The sequence below is a fragment of the Polypterus senegalus genome, chromosome 1 (assembly GCF_016835505.1).
Source record: "Polypterus senegalus isolate Bchr_013 chromosome 1, ASM1683550v1, whole genome shotgun sequence".
Classification (NCBI taxonomy): Eukaryota; Metazoa; Chordata; class Cladistia; order Polypteriformes; family Polypteridae; genus Polypterus; species Polypterus senegalus.
In genome coordinates this window covers 287,681,885-287,700,969 of record NC_053154.1, presented here as the reverse complement: position 1 = coordinate 287,700,969, position 19,085 = coordinate 287,681,885, and the positions used below count along the sequence as shown (strand labels likewise).

The 19,085-nt window shown below is 39.3% G+C and overlaps 1 protein-coding gene across 1 annotated transcript in view; it reads right to left on the bottom strand.

Annotated features, from left to right (window-relative positions):
• gucy2g (guanylate cyclase 2g) overlaps window positions 1-19,085 on the bottom strand; it is a 149,357-nt gene that overhangs the window by 83,105 nt on the left and 47,167 nt on the right. The window contains exons 9-12 of the mRNA XM_039736268.1: window positions 16,599-16,748; window positions 14,150-14,233; window positions 9,647-9,751; window positions 9,049-9,120 (exon numbers count right to left, since the gene is read on the bottom strand). Coding sequence (XP_039592202.1) covers window positions 9,049-9,120; window positions 9,647-9,751; window positions 14,150-14,233; window positions 16,599-16,748 — 411 coding nt within the window. The remainder of the gene's footprint in view (window positions 1-9,048; window positions 9,121-9,646; window positions 9,752-14,149; window positions 14,234-16,598; window positions 16,749-19,085) is intronic.

Below are 19,085 nucleotides of genomic sequence, written 5' to 3'. Positions count from 1 at the left end.
AGTGGTGGTGTTCTTTGCCCTACTCCAGCCTACACTTGGCATTGCGCATACTGATCTTAGGTTGTGTGCAGCTGCTCGGCCATGGAAACCTATTTCATGGAGGTCCCAACACACAGTTCTTGTGCTGATGTTGCTTCCAGAGACATTTTAAAACTCTGTTGTGAGTGATGGAACAGAGGAAAAGCAATCTTTACACACTAAGCGCTTCAGCACTCAGTGGCCCTGCTCTGTGAGTTTGCATGGTTTACCATATTGTGGCTGAACTGTTGTTACTCCTAGGCATTTCTACGTCATAGTAATAGCACTAATAGCTGACTGGGGCACCATTCTACTGCCAATGTTTGTCAATGGAGATTCCATGGCTATGATTTGATCTTAGGTACCTGTTAACAATGGGCATGGCTGAAACACCTGAACTCAATAATATGGAGGTGTGTCCACATCCTTTTGGACATATAGCGCATGGTGGTCCAAGATTAATATTTATTGAAGTGGCAAGCAAGGGTAAGGCAGAGCCCAACCCTGAATGGTATGCCAGTCCCCGGAGCCTGCTTAGAACTCCAAATCAACTAAACATACTAATCCTCAAAAAATGGGTGGGCTAACACATGACCATGGGAGAGTCTGCAAACTCCACCCAGACACAGAAAGTGAAATAAAATGCCTAATCTTGGATGTCTAAATGGTCCATCCACTATCAAACCCAGTAAATCTAATTCAAGGTTTCATGATCCAGAAACTATCCCAACAGCACTTTGAGCAAAGCAAGAGCCAACGTCCATCGCACGACACATTTGTCATTTAACCTAGCAGGTAAATCTCTGAAATACTTGAAGAAAATAATACATAAGACAATGGAGACTAAAGTTCACACAGTCACTGCCAAGGCTGAGATCTGAAGAAAAGACTATGGCATTGTGAGTTAGAAACTTTACCATCATTCTGTCCATCCTGGAAAGAACTCCTTTCTAATATGACTTGTAATTATCCTAAAGATGAACAAAATTCAGAGACAGATGTGTGAACAAAATTCTCAGACTCAGTCGACTCAGAGCCTGAAAGCTAGTGAGTCGACTTGCCCACTATCCCACCACACCAAAGCACTGCACTTTAAGTAGCACAATGCCTACTCTATTTATTGTGAACTTGGTGTCTCCCGTGGCTCAGCCCGCGTAATAGTGAAACAGGACAGTCTCCCTACTCCTGAAGTCACACTTCCCCTTCCAGCCTCTGTCTCGGATTAGCACGAATATATCGCTCTAACAAATGAACTATGATTCTTAGTGCAATGAAAGAAATCACAAAATCAACCAGAATGCTGAAGCAAATTATAGAAAAAAAAATCTAAATCCGTTAAGTAGTTAGTTCTCTCGCTCGCTAGCTAAGTGGAGGTAAGGAGCACCCCATGGCGCATGAGTGAGGATTGCAAAGATAACCCCAACCCCCCATAGCACGATGAGAGAAGTCGCAAATTCAACCGGAATGTTCAAGCAAATTATAGAAAAAAAAACCAATGTAAATCAGTTAGGTAGTTCTTACATGAAAAGCAGAAAGACAGACGGACGGACAGACAGACAGATAGGCATTGGATTATATATATATATAGAGATGGACCTGTTTTATATGGAAGATTATTTGTGCCAAAATGAAATGCAAGCCAACTTGCAAATTACATCGAACACTGAGAAATTTAATTTTGGTCGGGTTTTATTGTGTCGTAATTAAAAGCATCTCAACCAATTGACAGATTGCTTTTCACTACGGTGCACAATTTGCATGTCAGTTTAAAATTCAATACAAAAAATTGCTGCATTTTAATTAATTTCCATAGATTGCATATCATAGCTAAAATCAAAGCAGATCATTTCCCTTAGCAACAGCTCTCTGCGTATTGCATTTTGATTCAAGACCCTGCTTTAGTCATGGCTAAAGTAAAAGTAATTAAATGGCCAAGCAGCATCAAAAGGTTGGGTCAAAGGGAGTGAACAGTTGGGGAAAAAGGTGTTCCATCGCAAGTGTGTTGTACTTGGAAAGAAAGTGAACAGGGAATTGGTAGGGCAGGGAATTCGTCATATCATTGAACTATTGAACTGGTGGAAGCTGATGATCTAAATGACAATTTCATTCTCTTACGTATTAAAGGAAGGGAAAAATGATGTAGTATCTAATTAATTACAGAGGGTATGAATAAAAGGCTATGCAAGAACCAAGCTCATAAATACATATACTAGCAAAATACCCACGCTTCGCTGCGGCAAAGTACTGTCTTAAAATTTTTATTAAGAAGAAAATTAAACCTTTTTAAACTGAGAGAAAATATACCAATAATTATTTGTTAAGGATCTCTTTGTATACCACATTGTGAGTTCGGCCCTCCGGTTGTAATATGACCAAGCTGTGCGCTGAGCTTACTCTTGAGCATGCAACGTACAGTTGGCCATGTGAACAGTAATCTTGTTTCAAAGCTCACAGCTTGGATTGCTGCGGTCATAATCGGTTTGAGTTTCATGGTTTGTTTCAATTATGACAGTATTTGTAGGACTTGTGTTGAAGAGACAATCGGCATCTGTCAAGCGTTGTAAGTATACAACCGGTTTCATCGATAACTTTACATCCAGCTTTTGAGAGTTTAAACATTCATAAACATCAAAGTGTCCACTATTGAAATTGTTACCTGTCAATCTAAGATGTTTAAGAGGCATTGGTGGTTGTCGAAAGGTGTAAAATACTGTAGTTGGCCATTTCAGTACACTTGAAAGCGACAACCGAACAATTCACCGGCAGCCATCAACTCACATGCAGATGCATAGATAGATAGATAGATACTTTATTAATCCCAAGGGGAAATTCACAGGTGAAGGGCTTAAGTATTTTACTCTTCTAGTGCTCCTGTGTAGTATAATTATCTCCTGTGCTGTCATCAGTCCACACCTTGAACCTGTCCCAGTCATTCAATACATAAGACAAAATGTTCCTCCGGATATCAAGAATGAGCCTGATATGGCCGTGCAATATGTAACAAAGAGAATGGAAAAGGTAGGTGCCATCTCCGGGCATGGAGACCACTCGGTAAGTGACAGTTCTTTGATCAATGGTGATCACCTTGATAGACATGTTAATGGGGGTACGGTTGGAATGTTAAAGGAAATGGATACCTGAACAATGTAAACTAAGTTTAAAATACCTACACAATAACTATAATCGTAATAAATGAACAATAAAACACCGGAGAAGCCGTGGATTAAATAAAAAGGCTGTAGTTATCAGCAGGGAGGCGTGAATCCCGTGGCAAAGCAAGGAAGGGAATGTAGAGACTGGAGCGACGGACGGCCTTATATAGGCAGGTAGCCAACAACGTGGGAGGCGCTGGGATGGGGGACCCAACTCCACCTCACACAGTGACCGAGCTGCAGGCTATGGACATATATATGTACATAAGTAGGATTCAGTTAGCGTTGGGAACCCGCATACCAAATTTCTTGAAGATGGGCCCATAAGTAACAAAGACCGTTGAAAAGTTCAATATGGCGGCTGACAGTGGCATCATACCACCGAAATAAGTACCAAATTTCAGCCTTCTACCTACACTGGAAGTTGGAGAATTAATGACGTTGGAAAGTTCAATATGGCGGCTGACAGTGGCGTCATACCACCGAATTAAGTACGTACATTGGTTTTGGTTAGCGCAGGGAAGCAGCCTACCAAATTTCGTGAAGATGGGGCCATGAATAAGAAAGTTCAACATGGCGGACATTGTTGACCGTTATGACCGTTACGCGTAGAATTTCAAAATGAAACCTGCTTAACTTTTGTAAGTAAGCTGTAAGGAATGAGCCTGCCAAATTTCAGCCTTCTACCTACACGGAAAGTTGGAGAATTAGTGACGTTGGAAAGTTCAATATGGCGACTGACAGTGGTGTAATACTACCAAAATAAGTATGTACATTGATTTCGGTTAGCACAGGGAAGCCGCCTACCAAATTTTGTGAAGATGGGGCCATGAATAAGAAAGTTCAACATGGCAGACATTGTTGACCGTTATCGACCATTATGACCGTTACGTGTAGAATTTCGAAATGAAACCTGCTTAACTTTTGTAAGTAAGCTGTAAGGAATAAGCCTGCCAAATTTCAGCATCCTACCTACACGGGAAGCTGGAGAATTAGTGAGTGAGGGCTTTGCCTTTTATTAGTATATATATATATGCTATTCTACAGTGGTGTGAAAAACTATTTGCCCCCTTCCTGATTTCTTATTCTTTTGCATGTTTGTCACACAAAATGTTTCTGATCATCAAACACATTTAACCATTAGTCAAATATAACACAATTAAACACAAAATGCAGTTTTTAAATGATGTTTTGTAATTCAGCTTTATTTGAGGGTTTTCTAGCATGAACCGCTTTTATAAGGTCATGCCATAGCATCTCAATTGATTCAAGTCAGGACTTTGACTAGGCCACTCCAAAGTCTTCATTTTGTTTTTCTTCAGCCATTCAGAGGTGGATTTGCTGGTGTGTTTTGGGTCATTGTCCTGTTGCAGCACCCAAGATCGCTTCAGCTTGAGTTGACGAACAGATGGCCGGACATTCTCCTTCAGGATTTTTTGGTAGACAGTAGAATTCATGGTTCCATCTATCACAGCAAGCCTTCCAGGTCCTGAAGCAGCCAAACAACCCCAGACCATCACACCACCACCACCATATTTTACTGTTGGTAATGATGTTCTTTTCTGAAATGCTGTGTTCCTTTTACGCCAGATGTAACGGACATTTGCCTTCCAAAAGTTCAACTTTTGTCTCATCAGTCCACAAGGTATTTTCCCAAAAGTCTTGGCAATCATTGAGATGTTTCTTAGCAAAATTGAGACGAGCCCTAATGTTCTTTTACTTAACAGTGGTTTGCGCCTTGGAAATCTGCCATGCAGGCCGTTTTTGCCCAGTCTCTTTCTTATGGTGGAGTCGTGAACACTGACCTTAATTGAGGCAAGTGAGGCCTGCAGTTCTTTAGACTTGTCCTGGGGTCTTTGTGACCCTCGGATGAGTCGCCTATGCGCCTTGGGGTAATTTTGGTCGGCCGGCCACTCCTGGAAGGTTCACCACTGTTCCATGTTTTTGCCATTTGTGGATAATGGCTCTCACTGTGGTTCGCTGGAGTTCCAAAGCTTTAGAAATGGCTTTATAACCTTTACCAGACTGATAGATCTCAATACTTCTGTTCTCATTTGTTCCTGAATTTCTTTGGATCTTGGCATGATGTCTAGCTTTTGAGGTGCTTTTGGTCTACTTCTCTGTGTCAGGCAGCTCCTATTTAAGGGATTTCTTGATTGAAACGGGTGTGGCAGTAATCAGGCCTGGGGTGGCTACGAAATTGAACTCAGGTGTGATACACCACAGTTAGGTTATTTTTTAACAAGGGGCAATTACTTTTTCACACAGGGCCATGTAGGTTTGGATTTTTTCTCCTAAATAATAAAAAGCATCATTTAAAACTGCATTTTGTGTTTACTTGTGTTATATTTGACTAATGGTTAAAATGTTCATCAGTGATCTTGTTCAACAAATAATTTTCATAGAAATTTACCTTGTGATGGCTTAGTCAACTATTTTTTTCCCAGAGCCCCATGATGCTTTGTGAAACCAAATTGACATTACAGAGCTGTAACAGTTATGCGCAGAACTTTTAAGCATGCTTAGTGTAAGATTACAGCCTGATCTGTTTTGGGCATGTGTGGTGTCACAACTGATTGGTATTTTGGCCAATTTCATTCTCTTACGTATATATATATATATATATATATATAAAATCCAACGTCTGTCTGTCTGCTTTGCACAAGAGAACTACTTAACAGATTTAGATCAGGGTTTTTTTCTATAATTTGTTTGGACATTCCGGTTGATTTTGCGACCTCTCACATTGCGCTATGTTTCATAGTTTGCTTGTGGTATCAGTTTATTTGTGCAAATCCAAGTGAGAGGCTGTGTGCCAAAGGGAGGGGGAAGCAGGTGGTGCCCTCATCACTCACACGCCGGCTTCTGTTCAAGTTGGTCTACCTCTCCCCACGTGTTTGAGCATACCTTGCCTCTGCTTAACCTGCTACCTGTTTGTTTAGCAGACATTATCATCTAAAGATTGTTAAGGAGTAATGTTTGACGTTTTTTTGAGATAGATCAGAGCTACATGTGTTTTAGAGGGTAGCTGCAGATTGGCAGAGATATCACGGCCACATGTTTTTCTCACTATGTGGGGGATGCTCTCCTGTCAGAGCTGAACACGATCAGATACACTGCCAAAATTTGACGTTGGTGCCTACCTACGTTCTGCTTGGCCACAATTATACACAGTAATCCCTCGCTATATCGCGCTTCGACTTTTGCGGCTTCACTCTATCGCGGATTTTAAATGTAAGCATATCAAAATATATATCATGGATTTTTCGCTGGTTCGCGGATTTCTGCGGACAATGGGTCTTTCAATTTATGGTACATGCTTCCTCAGTTTGTTTGCCCAGTTGATTGCATACAAGGGACGCTATTGGCGGATGGCTTAAAAGCTACCCAATCAGAGCACGTATTACATATTAACTAAAACTCCTCAATGCTATAAGATATGCTTCCTGCGCGGTGCTTGATTGTTTGCTTGTCTCTGCCTCTATCTCACCCTCTCTGACGTTCTCTGCGCCTGACGGAGGAGGTGTGAGCAGAGGTGCTGTTTGCACAGAAGCTGTTTGCCTAGTGGATACGGAGGCATCTCTAAGAAATGCCGGCCACTTTATCACGGTGCTTCCAAAAGCACACTTATTGATTTTTTGATTGTTTGCTTTAATCTCGCTCTCTCTCTCTCTCTGACGTTCTCTGCACCTGACGGAGGAGATGTGAGCAGAGGGGCTGTTTGCACAGAGGATGCACAGAGAAGTCTATGGACTTTTACACAAAGGACCTGCAGATGAAATAGGCACTGCCATGTTGATCTCTTGAATGGTAAAAACGCGATGCATAGACGTATGCTGAACCAACTGACGAATTTAAATCATCGACTATATCGATTACGTCAATGTGTCATAACAGCACTAAAGTGAAGCACATGTCGTAGTCTTGTGGTCAATGCATTCCTGGCACAAGATCTGCTTTCTTTTTCGCATTATGGCAGCTGCAAGAGAACAAATCATCCTGGACATTTTGTAGATCAGCAAAGGTTTTGCTCCACCTAGTCTTAACTGGCAAAAGCATCTCAAAATGGTAGTGCAAACACTAAATTGAAAAAAAAAACGGCCTCTCCCTTTATCTTGCTGAAAAAATGAAGCAAAAGTGAGAAACTATAGGTTTAGTGGCTCAAGTGACAGAGGAGAATTTCCTTGTTTTACTTATGATGTCTTCCTGTTCACAGCAGTGGAAATATGAGTTAGGCAGGTCTGAACGTTTAAACAGAAGTTTTAGGGTCCAGAAATGCAGAGAATCCACTGACCCAGTGCTAAGAAGAAAGTCTTGGATTCGTAAGCACAGTCCTAGCCCTAAAGTAGACACCCGTTACAGCCTTATGGAGTTTTGAATTAGCCTTTTCATAATATTCTGAAGTGGCGCATTGACCCTTAAATCTGCTTCCTGTTAGTTAGCAACCAATGGATTGGGTTAGTTCCACTTCTCCACGGTCACTTCAAATAATCGATTTTTGCAATATAGAAATTATTTTTGAAAAGTAACGAAAGCATCAAATGTGGACAAAGACTATCACATTTTTGTGGAGAAATTTATTTATAATTACTAAGGTAAATTTCTTCATTTTCTTAAGCCAGCAGGTTAACAGTTTGAGCTAACCAGTATTTATTTTTTTTAATTATATTTGCTCTGTTTTGGCAAATGTAAGCATATTATAATATAGAATGAATGTGTTAAATTAAATGAAATCTACAATAACTTTATTTGAAAACTAATTTAATCATATTTCACTTCAGTTGTATATACGGACCAGGAGCAGTTGTGCTGCATCGAGAAGGGGCCTGTTGTGCTGTTCTCCATCAAAGCCGACTCTCACGTGTTTACTGGGAGACGAACATTTACCTTTTCAAAAGCCAAGTCCTATCAGGACTCATGAGTTTTAAAGTGCCGGCTACAAACCTAAGTTCTGCCTTGGCATGCAATTGTGGTCCTTTATCTTTTTTGATTTCTTGAATCCAATTTTTTGCGTTTCTTTAGCTGCAAAGCCATTGAGTGTTCATTGTTGTTTTGAATTGGGACACAGAGAGACACAAATGAAGCTCATCTTTTTGTGATTCTTCCTTTGTTTAAGATAAGCAGATTAGAGTTTACTCATCGACAGAGCCTCGTGAACAGGACTACTTGGAAGGCTGATGAATTGCAAGAGCTCAGCTCGAAGAAGGTAGGGAAATCTGAGACAGAGGAGAGTTAGTGGAAGGTGTTTACAGACGACCTCATTTAGGGACACTTAGGCAGGCTGTCAGGCCCATCACCATACTACAGAAGAAGGGCACCAGCTCATATTATTACCATTATATTTGTGCTTTACATCTTTCTTAAGTCATTCCCTTTCCTTATTATTTTTCATTTACTTATCTTGTATGTGGTGTCATTAACAGGGTTCTATTTTGACTGCAGTGATAATATCTTGATTGATTTCAAAATTTCTATTTGTCTGACTGAATCAACAGTGACAGTAAGAAAGCATTTCTAAAAAGCAGAGTTACACTTGTTGTCGAATAACTTTGGCAGCAGACACAGACACAAACTCAAGCTGAAGTATCTACTGTACCAGCAGAAACAAATATCTGTACAAAGAGAAACACTTGCTTATTCACAAAATGCTGTAGACCATGCTTTTACATTAAAAATGTTATATTATCCTCTGCAACTGTGCCCCATAATATATTTTTATAAACATCAAGCAAAAAATGTATGTATAAGTTAATCCTCTTTTATTCTAAAGAATTAAGGTAATCTAAAAAAAAAAGGACAGCTTCAGGAACAACAGAGCTCATCCTAAGCAATCATGTGTACTTGCCCAACGTGTTGTAAAGTGAACTTGCAGACTCACATTCACAATGTCGTAAGCGAAGGACAGCTTGAACATCCAATCCAGCTCAATATCTACGTTCTTCAAAATATCCTGTGGAGCAAAAAAAGTTTTCAGATAAAGCTTTAAAAACCGAACCACTATATTAGACACTGGAACAATCTAGATTAGAATAGGCCATTTAGCCCACAAAGCTCACCAATCCTATCCATTTAATTCTTCCAAAAAACATCAAGTCGAGTTTTGAAAGTCCCCAAAGTTCTACTGTCTACCAAACTGTCTAACACACTTCTTGGTAGCTTATTCAATGTGTCTGTGGTTTTCGGTGTGAAGAAAAACTTCCTAATGTTTATGTGAATTTAACCTTACCAAGTTTCCATCTGTGTCCCCATGTTGTTGATGAAGTCATTTTAAAGTTGCTGTCTCAATCCACTGGACTGTTTCCCTTCATAATTTTAAACACATCAATCATGTCACCTTTTAATCTTCTTCCGCATAAACTAAAATAGCTCACCTCTTTCAGTCTTTCCTCATAATTCATCCCCAGTAGCCCTGGAATCAGCCTAGTCATCTAGACATACAGAGTCCATAATATCTGCCCCAAGAACGAGGGACTTACCTTCAGACTTCCCTTCTTGCAGTACATTGAAACAAGGCAAATAGTAGGGGGATCTATGCAAGCCCCCAAGAAAGGCACCAGATTATCATGTCGAAGCTCTCGCATCTGTTACTCAAAACAAAAAGCACAGGAAGGATAAAAATTGCTTAATGGACTTGTATTTAAAAACTGACCGAACATGTAGAAGAGGTGTCATAGAGGTAAGCAGCTCATGCAGAATTGAAATGAACTGCAGAATAATGAAAAGGCCTTCTTCCCGTGTGTGTCAGTTTTCTCCAAAGACATGAATGTAAGGCCGACTGACAATTCTAAACTGTTCCTGTGCGAGTGCGCCCCATGATGGTCTGGCATCCTGTCCAGGGCTGATTCCTGCTTAATGCCCAGTGCCACCAGGATAGATGGCACATGGTATGGTATAATGAAAAGCTTTGTATGATATGAATTATTTTTTGACATAAAAATCTATTCAAGGTTGAATCTTAAATGTTATTAGTAACACAACAGCTAACCTAATTTATGTTGTATGAGTGAGTGAGGGTGTGTGTGCGACTGTGATTTGGTGTAACAGCTCTTTCCATACCTGAACAGGAAAAGCAAATTAAAAAACAGATAAATGGATGGATGTATATATGAAGGTAAATATTCTGCATTCTACAGTGAAACTTCTGGATAACTCAGTAGTGCAGTGTGTAGTGTTGCTGATTTACAACACTTCGACCTCAGTCCAGTCATTGAGTGAACCCGTGTCGACTATACGGATGTCCTCTTTTCGGTTTGATTTCCTTCAAGATATGAAGTTAGGTTGCCTGCCTAGTCTGTGTGGCTGAGTTGGACTTTGTGAATGACTGTGCCCAGAGAAGGCCTGCCCGCTGCCACATCCAGATCCGGCACTTGATTCATTCCCAATGTCACTCCAGCTCTCTGTGACCCTCTACTAGATAAAGCACATAGAACATATTGATTGTGGAAATTCAGAATATTTTATTCTTAAATTAAAAATATATTTTGCTATTTTTAAAAAGACAAAAGCAATCTTTATATATAATACATTTCTCTGTCCAGGATTTTAAATCACCTTTTTATTTTTATTTTATTGTAGAATCAACTCTCTGCTGCGTCAGCAGGGCGGCTGTGTGGCACATGTGTATGGGCGCTGTTTTCATCCCTACCACCTTCGCTGTCACTTCACCTACCTCTTCATATCTATCTATCTAGCATGTCATTTAAAGCACATATTACAAAGTTGTCCAAAACATGTTTCTTCCATCTTAAAAATGTTAGGAAATTAAGGCGCTTTCTAAATAAACAGGATTCTGAGAAATTAATTCATGCATTTATCTCTAGTAGGATTGACTACTGCAATGCAGTGTTCACTGGCTGTTCAAACTGTTCTCTATACAGCCTCCAGTTAATCCAAAATGCGGCTGCAAGAATTATTACAACAAGAAAATGTGAACACATAACTCCAGTTCTTAAATCCTTACACTGGCTCCCGGTTAAGTTTAGGGCAGATTTCAAAATCCTCCTTTAAACATATAAAGCATTAATTGGCCGAGGTCCGGCTTACTTGTCTGAACTTATCATGACTTACAAACCTGAGAGCACATTAAGATCTCAAGATGCCGGTCTGCTTAGGATTCAAGGATTAATAAAATAACAGTGGGAGGTTGAGCTTTTAGTTACAGGGCCCCTAAACTGTGGAATGGTCTGCCTGCTACTATAAGAGATGCCCCTTCGGTCCCAGCCTTTAAATCTCGGCTGAAGACTCACTACTTGAGTTTATCACACCCTGACTAGAGCTGCTGATTGACTATACAGACTGCATCTCTGTTGTTAGTCATTAGCACTAAAACATAAGTAACATGATTGTTATAATTTGTTACTAACCCTCACCTATTCTGTTTCTGTTCTGGGTACTCAAATGTGGCAATTGGTGCCACGGCCCACCCTACAAGTTGTTTGCCTGCCCGTGGTAAAGTCATCCCTGATTGAGGATCACAGGAATCATGGGAAAAAGGGGTCCTTTCATCGGATTGGCTGGCCGAGCAACGTTTCAGCCGTGGAATGGCCAAATGGGAAGGCAGCTTGATGGATGAGGTCTCCAGGACTCTAAAAATATCCAAATCCTATTATGTAATACCATCTACTGTTAAATTCTGCTCCGTACTTCTAAAATTTTTATTTTTATGCTGTATTGAGGATTTGTTCTGTTCTGTGTATTGTATTGTATTGACCCCCTTCTTTTGACACCCACTGCATGCCCAACCTACCTGGAAAGGGGTCTCTCTTTGAACTGCCTTTCCCGAGGTTTCTTCCATTTTTCCCTACAAGGTTTTTTTTGGGAGTTGTTCTTTGTCTTCTCATTGAGTCAAGGCGGGGGGCTGTCATGAGGCAGGGCCTGTTAAAGCCCATTGCGACACTTCCTGTGTGATTTTGGGCTATAAAAAAATAAACTGTATTGTATTGTATTGTATCTTAAATCATTCTTGAGGAAGATTGAACACTTAAGTGTCAGCTTAAGTGAAAAATTAAATAAATTGTACTAAGTAATTGCAACACAAACACTGACAATCAGTTTTAACAAGAAAAGATGCGAAGAAGTGGGCTGCTAGGGTGGAGAAAAGAAGAGCTGCTCAGGAAGCAACAAGCACATCAACCTCTGAGCAAATGAATGCTAAACGTACAGACAATGAGGATGAAAACTAGGAATGCTCAAGTCAAGTGGATTCACTGCACGTTATCATGCAGTGCACCGTTACTGGTATGTTTATAATATGACCTAACATTACATTCCCAAGCGTGTTTAGTCCGGTTCAGGGCCACAATGGGCTTTAACAGTCTTGGAGGGGGCACCACTCCATTACAGGGCACACTCAGGCATAATAGGCTGTAAGTGCTGTGGGGGGCAGATGAGTGTGTCGGCTGGACAGGAAAATTACTTCTTGCTGAGCTGGAGGTATATAAAGAATGGACCAGCGGAAGCTGGAGACAAGAAGCAGTTCCTTCCCCCATATGACAGGTGGCAGTAGTTCTCCCATGACATCCCAGTTTGGACACCCACATGGGTACATGGGAGTTGGAGTCCAGAAGTGCAGTCCTATCGGAGTCCCTAGGTGCTGTGAGAAGGCAGGCACTGTCTGGGGAGGACCATCCAGGTCATGTGAAGACCATCATACTCATCTGTCCTTCATAACACTTACAAGGCCTACACACATGTCTTGAGATATGGAAGGAAAAGTGAAATACTCAGTGAAAATCTCAAACTGTACAGAGAAAACTATTTTGAAAAAATTAATTAATAATGGGAATCAGTCACATGTATTATTATTACACATTTCAATATGTTACAGAATCTTCCAAAATATTTGTAAAAAAAAAAAAAAAAGAAGAAGAAGATAGGCTCTAGAAAAGATATAAAAACGTTCATGATCTCAACCCTATCAAGATGCTCCAACTGGACCAAAAGTGAACCAAGCAGAGACAAATGACATCAAACATCAATAAGCTGACATGATACTATAAGGAGTTGTGGTTCAGATTTCCTCAAATAGAAAAGCCTGCTAAAAGTAAAATGATGGTTTCGTGTCACTACTGCTAAAAGTGCTTCTCCAAGTTACTGAATCGTTGGGCGCTCTTACTTTTTTCAGAAATGGCTTCTACACAATGCTTTATTTTCTGTTAAACTGTTTCTTATTGTTTATTGCCTGAGGTGTCTATTTTTAGGACTAGGTTAGGCAATTGTTGGTTATCTCCTTAAATGTAAAGCCACAGAACTGAAAGAGGGTCTACTTACTTTTTCAGATTAGTGCATATACAAACGACAATATGTATCTCATTAGACTGTTACCAAAAAAAAAAGCAGACCATGAGTGACTATTACTTAAATAACTCATGGCCCTGTTTTCATAGATGACTCCAATCATGGTCGACTGCATTAGTAAGCTCTCTATTACCTACAACTCTGTTCCTAGTGCTGAAAACCGTAGAGGAGGTGTCCTGTCTAATATGAGAACAGGTGTGACCTCCATCAAGAAGAAAAAGTGCAATAGAATTGACACAAACATTCGAAGGTTAAGAGGAAATGAAACAGCAGTCGAAATATTTGCTGTCTGAAGCTGCGTTACCAATTAATGAGAGTCACCCTCGCAGTCTCATTTACTTGTAACATCCTTGTTATTAATTCTTTTTCCTGAGACTTGTCTTAATGTTTAAGTTGTCCACTATAAACGCATTACGTTAATAAACTAAGAATTCAAGGTTATCTTTAAATACCTGCTTGTTGAAAAGAGAAGTAAGTCATGATGTAGCAACACCAAATTAATGAACAGTGTTCTAGGAATGGAGACACATACTTTTGAATTGAAGATAGAACCCATGAAAGAGTGGGGGGGCAGCAGTTAAGTAATATATAAAAATAGATTACTATGATTGAGCTCACAGAATGTTCAGAAACTGCTGTTTTACTACGTACAAATGAGAAAAGAAGCAAAAATGAAAGCTTACAATGCGAAACTCTTTAATTATCGATGGCTTCCTCACATCGGTAATAATTTGTCTGTCAAGGTATTTAATGGCAACGTGATTACCCTGAAACAACACAAACATACACACTCAGTGCAGGTTAGCAATCCCTTACAATTATTAAAATTCATTTTACTGCTTTAGAAAGTGCAAAAACAAAAAAAAAAAGAATGCAAAAAATCAAATAACAGGACATAAAATTAAAAAAAGTGTAAACAAAATAACAAAAAATTTAAAGTGTACAATAAAAAAATATGCAACAAATTAGCCTAAGAAAAAGTGTATAAGCCAAAAATGAAAGCATAAAATAAATGTCAAAAAAGGGTTCACAAAATGAAAATTGCAAAGTCAGTATGTGATATTCGCACCAAAAAATAGGTGCGTGAAATTAACAAAAACATTAACAAAAATAAATTCCATGTGTCGGCGATCGAGGGAACACAATGTCCACAAAAGAAATGTTAGGCCTCCAATTGGGTTGCCCCTTTAAATAATTAGGAAGTCCTAAAATAAACAAGTGTTTGATAATTACAAATAAACAAGATTAAGTTAACTAAAGCAAGGCTCAAGGTGGTTCAATGCTCTGTAGAGCAGTCGATATCCAGGTGGGAGCTCCGTCCTGTGGTCTGCTCCCTCCGAAATGAGACAATCCCTGCCAGGAGCATCTCAGCTTTATAGTGGCTGGACTGGAAGGGGCAGAGTCAGTTGCCCTCATTGGGCAGTTTCTCAGGGTGGTAGGAGATGGAGTAGGAGATACCGTCAGGAACAGCACCCCCCGGTGTCCCAAAGTAGCAGTGCATACCACTGATGAGCCCAGAACGTGAGCCAATCCAAAACGTATAAACAACAACACAGTCAAGGATACCAAGAAAATCAAACAATGAAGGCCTTTAAGTCAGTAGTCAACGTTATCTTGCTGCTTTCCTCTAACTCATGGAGAAGTGCCTGTTCATGCAGTGGCAAAGTGGCAGTTAAACAAAGGTGGCAGCCAGCTGGTGACACAGGAATCACTGTTATTTCACACAAAGGCTTAAAGTAGTAGGATTAGGAACCAGGATTGTGTGTAAATAAATAATAAGATTTGTTACATTTTGTTGTTATTCATTTTTGGTCCATTATTTATTTGTAAAATGTACAGATTTTAATCTGCTGGCTCCCAGTTATTGTTTAAGGATTTTGCACATTCTCCCAGAAGGTTTATTCTCTGGACACTCTTTTTTTTTTCTTCCACATGTTTTTGTCTTCTGTCTTATGAATATTTTTAGTTTATTAATTATTTTGTGTTATTACATGAAATATGTTACATGTATTATTACTATGTCAAATATGGATATATTTTGTTGTTCAGCTGCATTTTGTCTTTGGATTATGTGGATGGTTTTGGATTTGTTGATTTTTTATTGTTTCTTACATTCTCCTCCTTTCCTTTTTTGAAAATACTTTCTTTAAAACTTAAGAGATTTAAATTTAGCTTTCTTATAGGATCAGCTTGTATACTGGTATTTCCATCTGCATGACGAGTATTTGAACTCTGGTTAGTCTATACACAAATGTCCTAGTTTGGGACTTCTGGTCTTCCTAGTTAACTGCCATTTCTAAACTGGCCATGTTGTAGATGTGTATTGTTACAAGTAAGACTGGGACCCTCCACAGGCTTAATTTTAAATTCTTTAAGTTTTTTTTGTTCATTTTTGATTGTTCTCAGTTATGTCAATATCATTAATTACTTTTATTATTTGTCTATTTATGTATTTTATGTACATTTCTTGATTATTTAGTTTCAATTGAATATTTTTGTTCTCTTATGTTTCTTGTATTTTATGGGTGGCCTCCCAGAGCCACAGGGAATCGAACCTTGTCTTTAAAGTGTTTTTGGTTGTGCTCAAGGTCATAAAACAAATAAAACAAATCACCCTGTTAAAAAGGTAATGCAAAAGAATGGGGAACATCACAAGGAAACGATTCATGGTTTTGGGTGGATGAGTTAAAAAAATGCTGAGATAATGAGTGTGTTAAATATTGTGTTTAGTAAAACAGCAGCCATATCTGCAATTGCTTCAGGGTTATTTCATCAGCCAGAAATTGACATGGGAGTACAGAAAGAAATTAAGGCAAATGGTGGTTTTCTACTTGTTGAAGTGTTTGTGAATCACTGTTTTAATAAGAATTATTATGGTTTGTTGGATATATTTTCAGATGGCTAAATATATCCTATAAATGGTAATTTTGTGTTTGGTTACATATAATCCAGATTAGAAAAAGAACTCTATGATCACATTTCTGCATATACAAGAGAAATAGTGGCCGTTGTTTTAGCTTGGCAGTGGATTGAAGCAGACAGAGCATTAATATGTACATGTATGTATACGTACTGCTAGTATAAGTGCTGCCCCCCTTTGCAACAATGAATAGGAATAAGAAGGTTGCTTACCTGATAAAGACCGATTGTAGTATAAATGGTTTCCTTCCCATATTTATCTTTCAAGCTGTAGCTGTTGTTCTCGGAACTGGTGGCTTGAGACCCAAAGCTTCCACTTCCCTTAACTGAAGGTGTGGTTGCTGTAGATACATTCTGAGTTCCCTAATAAGCAAACAAAAAAAAACACACATTTCAAACAAAACAAATGTATGGGGCACAGACTTGTACGAGAGAGAAGGAGGTGAGTCCAGGTTTCTGAGAAATTTGTTGTGAAGACAGGAACAGTCTCAAGCATTTTTATTCAAACGGGAGCTGTCATTTTCATCACTCAAACACACAACAAGCAAGCAGTGACCCTGACATTTGTACAGAAATGTAAGTATCACAGTATTTTACTAACCCTTCTCTATTCTGTTTCTCTTCACGGTATCTTGATGTGCTCTACTGCCAAGCTGCTCTCCTGGGGCCTCATGTATGAACGGTGTGTATGCACAGAAATGTTGCGTAAGAACTTTTCCACGTTCAAATCGCGATGTATAAAACCTACACTTGGTGTAAAGCCACGCACTTTTCCACGGTACCTCATACCTTGTCATACGCAAGTTCTCCGCTCGGTTTTGCAGACTGGCGGCACCCAGCGTCAAAGCAGTGCTACTGTTCCTGTGTGGTTACTCTTTATTTTCCTGACGTGGCTTTATAAATACACTGAAACTAACTGCATATTGTTTATTAGTGTAATGTGTCTGATTGTAGATTGCCTGTAACAATATAATGGTCCAGGGAATAGCCATAGTATTCCAAATACCATAACTGCTTTAGCATTGTTACTCTCACTGCACCTTCCTTTTTCTTCTTTCAGCTGCTCCCTTTAAGGGTTGCCACAGCGGATCATCTTTTTCTATATTACTCTCACTGCACCGCTCGCAGTATTTATATCACTGTATCTGAGTGGGGAATCACAGCAGCAGCTGATCGGAAACAGAATTATCGGTATACAGCATCAAGCCCACGCTGCCTCAGCCACGGCAAAACGTTTCAAAGCCTTTCCTGTACGGACCTCGCGGTTCAGAAACAGTTTCATCCCAAGAACTATAAACGCACTCAATCAATTGCACCTTGTAGAATTGTTTGTACTTATAAGTACAATTACCCCACTGTAAACCTGCACCACAGTTATAATATCGCACAACCTGCGCCACTTTATAAAGCGCGTATTTACATATGATGACAGTATCATTTGAAGATGAAATGCCGCAAAATATGTTGATTAAATTATACAGATAAAACTTTAACTTCATTTAAATAATCTGTATTGTTAATAATTAAACATGTGAGGACACGGTGCCGCAGTACTTGCATGTTCACATATTGTTCCTGCCTCGCGCTATATATTTGCTGAGACTGGCGCGACACTGGAAGGATAGATGGATAGAATAATTAAACACGTACTATGAAGATATTTCAATGTTCCTTAAAAGTTCTGAAGAATCGTCGTTGTAAGCTTACAGATGGCTTAACGTCTATTACAGAGCTGATTGTGTGGCGATTGGGTATTTGGGGAAAGAAAAGTAAGGACAAGAATTAAAGGTTAGTACATTTGAAAGAGACAATACTGCTACAATAAATTATTTCATCGAAGGTCGCACATGGCGCAGCAGCATCTTGTGTGAGACATGAACAATCACTGCGCCATCGTGTTCCCATGTTTAATAACATGCTTTCATTCCAATCATCATGAAAATGATATCACGTATACATCTCAGTATTTTAATTATTCAGAGAGCTGTAATATCACAAATGTAATGGATTCTGTCTCTTGTCAAAGAAAGAGAAAGAATGGAAGCACATAGTGATTCACCACACACATAGAGCACATAGAAGATCAAATACAAAACAAAGCATTTAATGTGCTACTTTAGTTACCATGGGATTTGAGAAACTAGTAAATTAAACGATTTTAAGATTAAGTTTATATTCTACTATAATGACAAAATAAACTAAATGATTAAAGTGGATATTTTGAAATTGAGGTTAACATTTCGTGCTTTTTTCCCCACTCTGTGCCTTTTCTTCTCACTGTACCCTAATAAGCTTCCATATGACACTCAGATGGTGGGCTACGTCTTGCCTTTTCATGGCGACTTTGATATGTGAAAACTTCTTTTTTATGTCGGGCACTGTGCGACTTTGTGAACTTGAGCTTGTTTCTCCAACACGTTATGTCACTCGATCAGCTTCCTTTTGTTGATCATACCACTGTATAAACCAACAAATAGTAAGTTTTTCTATGCCTCCACTTGGTATTTGCTGAAATTCTTATGTTTTCCCTCTTGCTTTTGCCATTCCCTTTTCACAGAATGCTGAGCTTAAGGTCTACTTATATTGATTTGCATATTCAAAGAGGCGTAATTCTTGGAGAAGACGGGGAGGGACAGAAGGCGCATGCACGTGCGTTAGTTTTCACGCTGATCGGGATTTATAGAGCGGAAGAACACGGAA